The sequence below is a fragment of the Macaca fascicularis genome, chromosome 12 (genome assembly GCF_037993035.2).
Source record: "Macaca fascicularis isolate 582-1 chromosome 12, T2T-MFA8v1.1".
Taxonomy (NCBI): domain Eukaryota; kingdom Metazoa; phylum Chordata; class Mammalia; order Primates; family Cercopithecidae; genus Macaca; species Macaca fascicularis.
This window is the reverse complement of record NC_088386.1, coordinates 3853091-3865105: the sequence shown is the minus strand read 5'-3', so window position 1 is coordinate 3865105 and position 12015 is coordinate 3853091. Positions and strand designations below refer to the sequence as shown.

Sequence of the window (12015 nt, the reverse complement as noted above, 5' to 3'; positions counted from 1 at the left end):
ATGCCAGAGGTCCCTTCAGCTGTGATGGTCAAAGATCTCGTGGTTGTAAGTTCCAAAGCCCCCGGGTTGCCGCTGAGGCCGAGCCCCCTCTCTTCCCACGGCATGCCACCCACGCTCCAGGCTGCCTTCACTCCCCGCCCAGCTTGGCTTGTTCCTGGGCTTCAGCCCCTCCATGCGCAGGTGCCTCCCACGGCTCCCCCTCAGACTTGCCACAGCTCTTCAAGCACTCCACAACCACACCAAGCATGCCAGCCTCCCCCACCTGCCATCACGGGGGGGCATGCTCCCAAGCCCCACCCTCTGTGGCCCACCTCACAGCCAGTCAGTTGAGTCCTGTCCACTCCACCTCCCAGAACCCTGAGTCAGCCTCCTCTCCTCCACCCCCCCTCAGCCACCCAGGAGAGGCCTCCCTAGTGTCTGCCTTCTGTCTCTTTCCCCATCTCCTTCCCAGCAGCCCTTTCTCCACACAGCACCCATGGGTTCATCTGCAGAGAGCATGGCCACGCAGGCCACTCCAGGTCCCTTTGGTGGCTCCCCACCGCCCTCCCTCTGCTCTTGCCTGGTGAGGTCCTGGGGAGAGCTGGCAGGGCGAACTGAAGGTATGCGAGCAGAGAAGGGTGTTTCCCAAAAACAGCCTGACTCTGGGCAGCCTGGGGGATCCTGAGAGAACCAGGATCCAGGCACGAGGAGCTGCCTGGGATCACATGGGGACAGTGGACATGGGGAAGGGCACCCAGCATGAAACGGTGGAAATGAAACTCCACTGCTCCTGAGACAGGAAAACTCTCGCCCACTCCGAAGGCCGGGTTGGATGTCCGTTCCTCACAGTCTGGCCCAGCCGAATCCCTGTGTATGGAGGGCAGGGAAGCCAGTGGGGCACCAGCACGGCGGGCAGCAGGGCCACCTTTGAAGGAGCAGGTGCATTACACTCAGATCGCCCACAGCTGTATCAAACACACACTCCGGGAGAAAGGAACTGCGGGGAGCCACCCAAACTGGATAAAGGGAGGCTCTCGGGAGTGGAACTGTTGCCGTTTCCCTCTCTTTATGTTTCTGTTATCTTTTATGTTTCTAGGTTTCTCCTTATTCTCTAAGACACGCAGTATTGCCTGGACGAGGAACGCCCTACACAGTGTCCGCCAAAGGCTGACTGTCATCCCACTGTCATTTGAGGATAAGAGTTTCTCGGGCCCTTGGAGCCCACCGCAGCAAGGGCAGGCTGCCCCTGCTCGCCACCACCTGCCTTCCCGGTGGGTCCGGCTGGGCTCACCTGACCACCTCCGTCTCCAGGGAAAGGCCCAAGGGACTCAGGGGCAAGAGGACCCTTGCCAGGGAGCAGTGGCACCTCGGGGCCTCCCATTCCAGCCCCACTCCCTTCATGGCTCTGTCCACCTCACCATCCCTCCTATGCCTGAAGGAACCGCCTCTCACCCACCTCCACCTCAGCGCTGCTGCTGGGCTACTCCGGACCCTGTTCCTGTCTCTCCCCACTTTCTTTTCCTAGAAAATGGAGGGTGAGAACCCGGCAACTGGCAGGGACAGGCTGAGGAAAATGGGAGGCAGCCCCGCCGAACCCTGGGGGGTGACCACAGGCAGCCAGAGGGCCTGCAGATGCCACTCTTCTGGGGAAGGGTCCCTCCATCTCACTGCAGAGGGGCCTGGGCCAAGTCAGGGATGACTCCAAGTCAGGGGAGCTGACTGGGAAGAGAGGCTTGGGGAGAAGACAGGGAAGTGTGTCTGGAGGGCAGGGCTTACAAAGTGACAAGTTACAGGCTATTTTTGGTTCCTGGGGCTGCCCTAAGACCCCAGGCCACAGCCTTAATGGCCATCACAGGCAGCTCCCCTGTGGGCCTGGGATTTGGGACCGCAACCCTGGACACTGCCCTGCACTCTCCAAGCCGGTTTTCCCAGCAAAGCCACAGGTCACTCTCAGGGCTGGAGCTCCCGCAGAGCCCCAGGTCATGGGATCCTGAAGAAGAGAATCCCCCTGCCAGGACTTGGCTAGGGGGGTCCAGGGCCTCAGGGACAGCCCCTCCCACCCAGCCCTGAGTCATGCACTTGTACCCAGCTAGGTTCCAGAAAGGGCTGCAGGGACAAACACTGGCCGGACACTGGTGGACCTGTGGCCTCCTGAGTGGCCCAGCTTCTGTGGCCTCTGGTGACCTCATCTGTGAAATGGCAACCAGGGGCCTGAGAGCAGAGGGTGAGCCAGGCCCAGGGGAGTGCCCTGTCCCCTGCCAACCCCTGCACAGCTGGTGCTTGGGCGCAGCTCTGGCCAAGTCCCCACGTACCCTTCATCATTTTCAACATTTTGACCACCCCAGGTTTACAGAGGAGGAAACGGAAGGCTCAGTGATGTCACTCACCGGGGATCGGGGATCGCACAGCGGGGATCGGGGAAGTCGGGGGCGGCACACAGCCGTTGAACCCTTTGCCCGTGGTAGGTGTCTGACCTTGGACAAGACCCCTCCCGCAGCCCTGGGCGTCGGTGGTGAGCAGATGGCCGTCCCATCTTGCAGGGGTGCGGGCGGGTGGGCAGGAGCTCCACCTTCCGCGGCGGGCGCCCGCCCAGAGGAAGGGGCGCGGGGGCTGGGGGACCCCGGCCCCGACGGGCGCTGCCGCCCCGGGAGCTGCGAGAATCCGACGCTCCAGGGCGGAGCGGGGACCGTGTCGCCGCGGGGCTGTACGAGGGGGAGCCGGGCCTGGGCCAGGGGTCCCTCAGTCCCTCCTCCCCGGCCCGGGGGCGTGGGTGGGGGTCGTTACCTTCCCGTCATGGTGGCAGCGACGCCGAGCGCGGGGTAGCCGCGGGTCTCCCTCTGCCGCCAGCCGAGCACCCGCCCGCCAGCCCGGGCCGCAGAGCAGGGAGACGCCCAAAAAAGGCCAAGAGCCGCTCAGCCCGCGAGAGGGGTAGGCGGGGGTGGCAGGGTGGGGCCCGCGGGGCGGGGTGGGGAGAGGAGGTCAAGGCTGAGGGTGGGGGGGTGTTGGGGAGGTGAGGGTGGGAGGTTGCAGGCGTCTAGGTGGGGGTGGGGGTGGCAGGTGGGGGTGGCGGGGGGTGGGGTTGGAGGGGTGGGGGTTAGAGGTGGCGGTGGCGGTGGGTGGGGTTGGAGGGGCGGGGGTGACGGTGGGTGGGGTTGGAGGGGTGGGGGTTAAAGGTGGGGGTGACGGTGGGTGGGGTTGGAGGGGTGGGGGTTAAAGGTGGGGGTGACGGTGGGTGGGGTTGGAGGGGTGGGGGTTAGAGGTGGGGGTGGCAGTGGGTGGGGTTGGAGGGGTGGGGGTTAGAGGTGGGGGTGACGGTGGGTGGGGTTGGAGGGGTGGGGGTTAGAGGTGGGGGTGGCAGTGGGTGGGGTTGGAGGGGTGGGGGTTAGAGGTGGGGGTGGCGGTGGGTGGGGTTGGAGGGGTGGGGGTTAGAGGTGGGGGTGACGGTGGGTGGGGTTGGAGGGGTGGGGGTTAGAGGTGGGGGTGGCGGTGGGGTTGGAGGGGTGAGAGTGAGGGGGCTGAGAGTGGGAGTAAAACTTGGAGTAAAGGTTGGGGGTGCGTCCCGCCACCCGCACAGCCCCAGCTCTAGGAACACCGAGCGCGGCCAGCGGCGGGCGCGGGTTCCTTCCCACCCGGGCTCTGCTCACCACCTCCCGGATTCCGGGCATAGTTTTCCTTTTAAAGGGAGTGCAGTTATAATAAACGCGAACAAGCACCCCCACCCCCACAGCCCCGCCGGGACGCCCCGCTCGGCGCCCCCTCTGCCGTCCCTGGGCAGTCCAGACCGCAAACGCCTGCAGGAGATGGGAGGCATGGGGGCCATGCTGAGACCACCTCCCTCCTGGGCTTTCCAAGCCCCGAGTTCCCACCCGGATCTGGGCACTGACTCCCTCCCGAGGCACCCGGGACCCCCGAGTCCACGCAGTCCCGCCCCAAGGGAAGCGTCCCTTTTCAGTTGCAAGCTTGCTTTCCCGGGGAAATTCCCATTTCATCCCCCGAGGCGGGCCATCGCCCTAACTTGGCCAAAGGTACTTCTTCAACGACAAAACCAAATGCCCAGCTCCCATGTTTCCAGGGGAACCAGGCACCTCTGTATAATGAAGCGCTGTTGACAAGCTACCATTAGAGGCGTTAAGAGGAAGGGGTGATATAAACTATTTAGGGAATCTCTTCCGAGGAAATTTTGAAACAAAAAAAACAAAACAAAACAAAAAACCCTGGCCCCGCCTAAAGGCAGATATTTCTGGCTGGACAGTGGCGTGCAGCTCATCTTTGGAAGCTGCCCAGATGTCACACTGAGAGTTGGGAGCTGGGCGGCCTGATGTGTAAATGTGGTCTACTCCAGTCCTGGCAGCAGAGAAAGGTGATCTAGAAATGACGGTGTGAGTTAGCAACCCACAAATAAACGGGTGTCGTTCAGAAAGATGAGTTGATGCATCCTGCAGTTCCAGCTGCAGAAATAAGCTGGGAAAAAACACCTGTTCCTAAGTGGCTGGTATTGTGGAGTGCGTTTGCAGCTGTTACTTTTTTTGTGGGTGGGGGAGGGGGGACGGAGTTTCGCTCTTGTTGCCCAGGCTGGAGTGCAATGGTGCCATCTCGACTTAGGGCAACCTCCGCCTCCCATGTTCAAGCGATCCGCCTGCCTCAGCCTCCCAAGTAGCTGAGATTACAGGCGTACGCCACCATGCCCAGCTAATTTTGTATTTTTGATAGAGATGGGTTTCACCATGTTGGTCAGGCTGGTGGCAAACTCCTGGCCTCAGGTGATCCGACAGCCTCAAGTGATTACGTCTTGTTTCGAGTGTGTCTCAGCTGATTCTGCTTAACTGTAATTTGATGGTTGATTAAGCCTAAGTATGGATAATTTCTTGGCTCACCTGCCCATAAAGGGAGAAAGGCTTTCCACCATTACTGACACAGAGGTATAGGCATGCTGGGGCCGTGCACCAGAAAGCCACTGCTGGACAGTTCATTGAATATCGGGGTCCTGTGGAAACCAAAGAGGATGAACAGTTGAAAGCATTACAACAGAGGCCCATGCTCTCCACAGAGGAGACCTCATTCCTGCCTTTTAGCCCAAAAGCCTCCCTGCTTATGATAGCTGAGCACACATGGATCTGTATGTGGCCAAACCAGGACCCTGTGCAGCTCCCAGCGTGCCTCATCCCTGGGCCAGTGCAAGCTCAGTGACAGCTGGTCGGGGCTGTGGGCATGGCTTAGCCCTGCTGGAGATGCAGAGGCTCCAAAGAGCCAGGGCCAGCCTCCCACAGTTCAGCCAAGAGGGCAGAGTTGCAGGAAAGAGCTGGCACTCACACATTCACACATTTATCCACTTGTTCCTTCAAGAGTACTTATACTGCATGGGCACCGGAAGTACTGCGCGGAGCAAGAAGACATGGACCTGGCTCTCATGGAGTTTAGCGGGGGTGGAGGATGGGCAATAAACAAATAAATACGCAAACTAGATTTTAGACAAGGGTAAGTGCTTCAAAGAAAAGGACGATGGTGGTTGGTGGCTGATTTGAGTGAAGAGTGAGGGAAACTTTCTGAGCAGGTGATGTTCGAGCTAAACCGGAATGAGGGAAAAATCCAGCCCTCAACCATCTGCAGGAAAAGCATTCCGGCGGTAGAACAGCAAGTGCAACAACCCTGAGGTGGCATGAGCTTGGGGTATGCAAGGTCAGAAAGAAGACCAGCAGGTCTGGAAAACAGGGAGGTGGCGGGTGGAGGGGGACGGGGCAGAGCAGCAGGGCCACAGCAGAAGTAGGATTCCACCCTTCGATGGAGAGTTCTAAGCAAAGACAGACACAACACTCTAGCATCAGCAGAGGAGGATCTCAGCAATACTGACTGAATGATGAAAGAGCACTTTCTCCATCTATATCAAGTTCTAGAATAGGCAACATTTGTCTGTGGTAGAAGACTTCAGAACGGTGGCTGCCCCAGGCTGGTCTATTGCACCCCAGACTGCCCTGGGTGGGGAGGACAGGGGTTGACGAGGAAGGAATGTGAGGGAGCTTCTGGGGTAACGTGCAATGTTTTAGTAGGAGTTTGGGTCACACAAGTGTATACGCCTTTGTTAAAACTCATGGAATATATGGCCAGGATTTGCGCATTTCATTATATGTAAATTTTACCTCAAAACAAAAATACTGTAAACGATACTGAACTCTAGTTAATGATGTACAATGCTGAAGTGTTTAGGTAGAAAGGTACTGATGTCTGCAATTTACTTTGAAATACATTGTTTAAATCAAGATGAGCAGGTGTGGTGGATCCCTGTAGTCCCAGCTAGTCCCTAGCTACGGGGAGGCTGAGGAGGGAGGATCACTTGAGGCCAGGAATTCAAGACCAGCTTGGGCAACACAGCATGACTCTGCCTCTAAAAAATGAACTCAAGATGGGGAGATGGATAAAGGGATGGACAGAGAGGTGGCAGAGTGAGTCTACCACGATATTAATGGGAGAATCTAAGTGGTGGGTATCTGGGTTTTCAACTTTGATGAGTGCTTGAAGTTTTTCATAACAAAAGGGAGAAGTGTCCCCAGCTGCTGTGGCCACTGTGTGAGGGACAGAGTGGTCTCAGGGACAGTCTGATTAGAGGCTATGGTGAGCATCCAGGAGGGACTGGTGCCTTGGACCACGAGACCGTAGGGACGGTGAGAAGGCGTTAGATACAGGGTCTATTTTGCAGCCAACCGCATTTGCTGGGAATCTGGATGTGTGGGCGTGGCCGGCATGGGCGTGGCCAGCACAGGCATGGTGGTTGTGGGGCAGGTGTGTGTGTGGCAGGGGTGAGTGTACAGGCGTGGGAGTCAAGGACTTGCAGGTGGCCTTGCTTTCCTAGATGTTGGTGGCAGTGGGACAGTCTGGGCAGGTCAGCAAGGGCTGACGTTGCATTGGGCCCGCCCCAGGCATGCCAGGGGAGATGGTGGGCAGGGCACTGTGAACCTGGAGCAAGGAAGAGAGGTCCATTCTCTGGCGTAGATGCGGAAGGCTTGGTGCAAATGGAATTTCAGCTCTAGGGCTCCATGGAGACCTGGGGTGTCTGTGCCAGTCAGGAGCCCCCCAAGGGTAAGAGGTCGGACTGGCAGGAAGTGAGGGGGAGAGCAGGAAAGTGTGAGGTGCCGCAGAAGCCCGGAGCGCTGTGTGCACACCGCTGCGTGCGGAGGCCAGGGAGCCTCTGGGTTTGGGTCAAGAGCTGGTCCATGGGAGTAAGGGGCCTGAGTCCAACTGCAGAGGGGCAGGCAGGGCTCCTGCAGTGCCTCCCCTAGGAGCACCCCTCCTTGGGGTCTGTGCAGACGGTGCTCCCCGGAGTGCTGCACACAGCGTCTCTGAGGGAGAATGCTCTGAAAGGGGCAGGGAAGGGACAGCAGTTGGAAGTGGGTAGAGCAAGGGGAGGGAAGGTGAGAACGCAGTGTCCATGCCCAGGTTTTATAGGATGATGTCACTGAGGGACATTCAGGGAGTGGCTTGAATTACACACTTAGTCTTCGTTGGGGGACAGATGGGGCTCTGAGGCTGAAGCTGGGCCACATAGTGACATGAGAGCTGTCCTAGAGGGGGAATGAGGTGCAGCATCTCCCCGGGCACGAGCCCTCTACCCTCTGGGGCTCAGGGCAGGTGGGCACCCCCTTTGCAGGGCAAGTACCCGAGTTTCTCCACCCCCACCTTCTCCCTTCGCTACTCCAGGGGACGGCTACCTGAACCAGCCCAGGGCCCAGGGCTCATGGGAGCTGGGAGACAGGGCCAAGAGAGGGGCCGGCCTTGGCCAGCGTGGCTAATCAGCAGTAGGAGGCTGAGGGGAACCTGGGGTTCTCAAGTGCCTCAAGGAGCCTCCTCCAATATCCAGAGCCACAGCCTTGTCCCCATGTGACGGCAGGGAATGGAGAAGGCCTTGCAGCTCTCAAGAGGCCTCAGGTCTCCTGCCACAGCCCAGGTCCTGGGCAGGAGCCAGCATGCCTTCCCAGCAGGTGGGCTGTGAATCTGCCTGTTTCCGGGTGGCCCCGTGTGATGCAGGCCGCCCAGACGGCCACTCCACAAGGCCTCTGCCCCAAATCTGGTTAAGGCCTGTCCCTTTCAGGGCACCGGGAACTGGCAAAACACAGAGGCCTGCCGAATATCACCACAAAGCTCAAAGCCGTCAGCCGCCTCCTTCGAGACCAGAGTTAACTCGGGAAGTGGCTGTGAGACCCCCCGGGGGGAAGCAGGGAAGCACTTGCATGGTGGCTCCTGGGCCAAAGGAAGAATAGTGAGCAACACGCCGCCCCGGCACCCGCGGGCTTCACGACACATTAAAAGTAAATGTCTCTTTTTAAAAATATGAGCATAAAACTAGCTGGGCGCGATGGTGCGTGCCTGTGGGCCTACCTCTTCATGAGGCTGAGGTGGGAGGATCACTTAAGCCCGGGATTTCGAGGTTACAGTGAGCTATGACTGTGTCTCTGCACTCTAGCCTGGGCAGCAGAGCAATCTCCTGTCTCTAGAAATAATCTAATAAATAAAAATAAAAATATGAGCCTGCCCTCAGAACTGTCATCAGACACACCCTCTGACCAGCACGAAATGGCCTTACTTCTCCCTGCGCCACGCGGCAGCTCAGTGAGAGAATCTGGCAGAATGTTGATCCACAATTCTCTCAACATTTGCAGAACACACAAGAGACCCAGGGATTCTCTTCAGTCTGAGGGGAACCCAGTGCCCTTCTTGAAAGTCTGATTTGCTCAGGAGTGGAGGTGGACCATCGAGCTTCACAATTTTCCAAAGATGATCTGGCCTTGGAGTTTGGGAGGAAAAGGCTATCTGTCTCTCGCCTTTGCTCTGGGACAGACTCCATTCAACTCACGGGTTCGGCTACCGGAGGGCAGCCCCCCCCACATATCCAGGAACAACACATTGTTACGCCTCAGCACATCACACCCTGGAGTATCCAGCAGGAAGCCTCCTGGGCGCAGAGTTCCTCACCTGCAGGGCACCTGCCTCTCCCTGCCTCTCCCTGCCTCTAAGGGTATCTCTTCCACATACTGAGGGTCCCTTTGCTGCTTTTTTTTTTTTTTTTTTTTTTTTTTTTTTGAGACGGAGTCTCAATCTGTCGCCCAGGCTGGAGTGCAGTGGCCGGATCTCAGCTCACTGCAAGCTCCGCTTCCCGGGTTTACGCCATTCTCCTGCCTCAGCCTCCTGAGTAGCTGGGACTACAGGCGCCCGCCACCTCGCCCGGCTAGTTTTTTGTATTTTTAGTAGAGACGGGGTTTCACCGTGTTAGCCAGGATGGTCTCGATCTCCTGACCTTGTGATCCGCCTGTCTCGGCCTCCCAAAGTGCTGGGATTACAGGCTTGAGCCACCGCGCCCGGCCCTTTGCTGCTTTTTTCCCATTGTGACCTTCCCACTGGAGCTTGTCCCACTCTGTCCAGGGGAAAGAGCAGCTGCTCATCCCAAGCCCAGCCTGTCCAGACGTGGCCTCGCCCGCAGAAGGCCCGGTGTGTGGCCACGGTGGGCTGAACCTTCACCGTCCCCATGCCGCCTGACTGAGGGCAGCCGCTCCAGGGCTGTTCCTTGACCCCAAATTAGCAACATTAGCACGACCACTCAGAGGTACAGGGAATTGCAGGGGCAGCTCAGCGATTGGCAGGTGGAAAGGCCCTCCCGGGGCCCCGTGCCCATCACAGGGTCTCTACCTCCGTGACCGAGACGCCGCTCCGCCTCCTCGCCTCCTCGGTGCTTCCTTCCCTGAGTGCTGCCAGCAACTTCTCTGAGGGAAATAGCAGCTGCCTGGCCCGCTTGGCACAGCCACGTGCAAGACTGGGCAGCTGCCAGGAGTGTCCGGCCACCACGGGGCACCCAGGCACTCCAGCTTCGCCTCTCCCCGGGCAGGAGGCTTGGCCAGAGGTCCTTAGCTGGAGGCAGAGGCCGGAGGCACCTTGGGGTCAGGAGGGGACGGAAGAAGCCGCGGAAGGAAAGGCGGCCTCCCCGGGGAAGTGCTGCTCAGGGCCCAGAGCCAGGCCCACAGAACAAAAGGAGCAGCGGCTGCCCTCTGAATCCAGAGAGGCCGGCAGAGGGGCAGCCCCCAAATGAGCACTTCCCGAAGCCCCGAGCGCAGGAGCCCCGCCAGGCAGTAGATGTTCACATCATCCACGGACAGACGGCAAAAGAAGCCTCACAGTGAAAAGAATCCGGCAACTAACTACAGGAGTAACCCAAGAACAGCTACTAGGATGCTGTCTGGCCAAGTACTATTTTCCCTGAAAAGAGGAACATCTCAGGATTACTTATATTCAAATAACATAAATGAATTGTTTTATAATTTTCTGCAATAAAACTTTCATTGTATTAGAAATGCCAAGAAGTAGAAAGAAGAAAAATCACCTCCAAAGGCAGGTACTGCCACACTTTGTTCACTTTTAACCATGTACATTTATTTTTTGCCTGATTGTGATCATTTTATGGTTTGCAATCTTTCTTTTTCCTTTTCCTTTTTTCTTTCTTTTCTTTTTTTCTTTCTCTTTCTTTTTCTTTTTCTTTTCTTTCTTTCTTTCTCCCTCTCCCTCTCCCTCTCCCCCTCCCCCTCCCTCTCCCTCTCCCCCTCCCTCTCCCTCTCCCCCTCCTCCTCCCTCTCCCTCTCCCCCTCCCTCTCCCTCTCCCTCTCCCCCTCCCCCTCCCTCTCCCTCTCCCCCTCCCTCTCCCTCTCCCTCTCCCCCTCCCTCTCCTTCTCCCTCTCCTTCTCCCTCTTTCTTTTTTTTTTTTGAGACAGACTCTTACTCTTGTCACCCAGGCTGGAATGCAGTGGCAAGATCACAGCTCACTGCAGCCTTGACTTCCCAGGCTCAAGCCATCTTCCCGCCTTGGCTTCCCAAAGTGCTGGGGTGATGGGTGAGAGCCACTGGGCAGCACCTGCCCCGTGTTTTTGTTTGCAATTTCATATCAATTTCTTCATAAATAAATGGCAGCTGTCTGCCTCTGCATCGTCTCAGTCCGCATCAGGGCTGCCCTGGGTCTTGTAGCTGAGAGGCACCTCACAATGTGCTGTGCCCCAGGATCTCCCTGGTCTTGTGCTATTTGGAAGAAGGAGTGCTGGCATTTATGGACACTGCGTACATGATTTCTGTGTCCAACTTTTATGAGCACAACTGGTTTGCATTTTCAGTCAAATTTTACACCCCTCCAGGGTAGGACTATTTGCTTTTACACAACATGGAGCCCAACGGAGAGCCAGCTAGAGATAAAGCAGGCACTCAAAGATGTGTTGAAACCAGTGAGGTATTATTTTATAGCCACTTTGTTTTTTTTAGAGACAGGGTCTCACTCTGTTTCCCATGCTGGAGTAAACTGGTGTGAGTATAGCTCACTGCAGCCTCAAACAAGCCTGGGCTCAAGCAATCCTCCTGCCTCAGCTTCCTGGGTAGTAAGGACCACAGGCATGAGCCACAATGCCCAGCCCCATGTATTGTTACATTTTTAAAAACAACCTACCCGCATGTTGTAAATATGCGATACACCAGAGTGTAAACCGCTCAGTAAATATTTACGGCATGTTGTTATAAACATTCTTGGTAAGTTTTACACTCGTGTGAGGAGCTGCCTAAATGTAGAGTGTGTATCATCCTGTTTCGCTCAAAGAATCTCAAAGATCACTTTACTCAACATATCTATTCCTGAATGGGATTTGTATAAATAAAAAACCGTTTGACCAGGACCTGTAGCGCTAACTACTTGGCAGGCCGAGGCAGAAGGATCGCCTGAGCCCAGGAGATTTAAGCTGCAGCGAGCTGTGATTGCATCACTGCACTCCAGCCTGAGTGATGGGGCGACACCCTGTCTCTCATACAAATATTGTTTTAAAAAGAAAGAAAAATAATAATAGACTGTAAACCAGTTCACTCTCAAACCAATTTTTCATATTCCAGATGTTATGGCTGCACACTAGCCTGAGATCTGCCCCAGGAGAGGCAGCCTGAGAAGCCCACAGCACAGTAAGTTGGCCCGGCACTAACGTCATTTTGCCGAATATGCATGTGCACGGGGCTGACCAGCTACGGGCAGGC

At 57.0% G+C, this 12015-nt stretch overlaps 1 protein-coding gene across 8 annotated transcripts in view; it reads right to left on the bottom strand.

Annotated features, from left to right (window-relative positions):
* Nucleotides 1-9866, bottom strand: part of LIMS2 (LIM zinc finger domain containing 2) — a 43840-nt gene extending 33974 nt beyond the window's left edge. For 5 of the 8 annotated variants that reach the window (XR_012421042.1, XR_012421043.1, XM_074008781.1 and 2 more), the window contains exon 1: nucleotides 2764-2868. Coding sequence is in view for 3 of the 8 variants with exons in the window: in XM_074008781.1 (XP_073864882.1) it covers nucleotides 2764-2774 (11 nt within the window). In the remaining 5 variants the exon portion in view is untranslated. Of the gene's footprint in view, nucleotides 1-1435; nucleotides 1501-2763; nucleotides 2869-4853; nucleotides 4964-9651 lie in introns of those variants that run through there. The other 3 variants (XM_074008779.1, XM_074008782.1, XM_005572860.5) reach the window with 3 other exon arrangements.
* Nucleotides 9867-12015: the final 2149 nt, after the last annotated feature.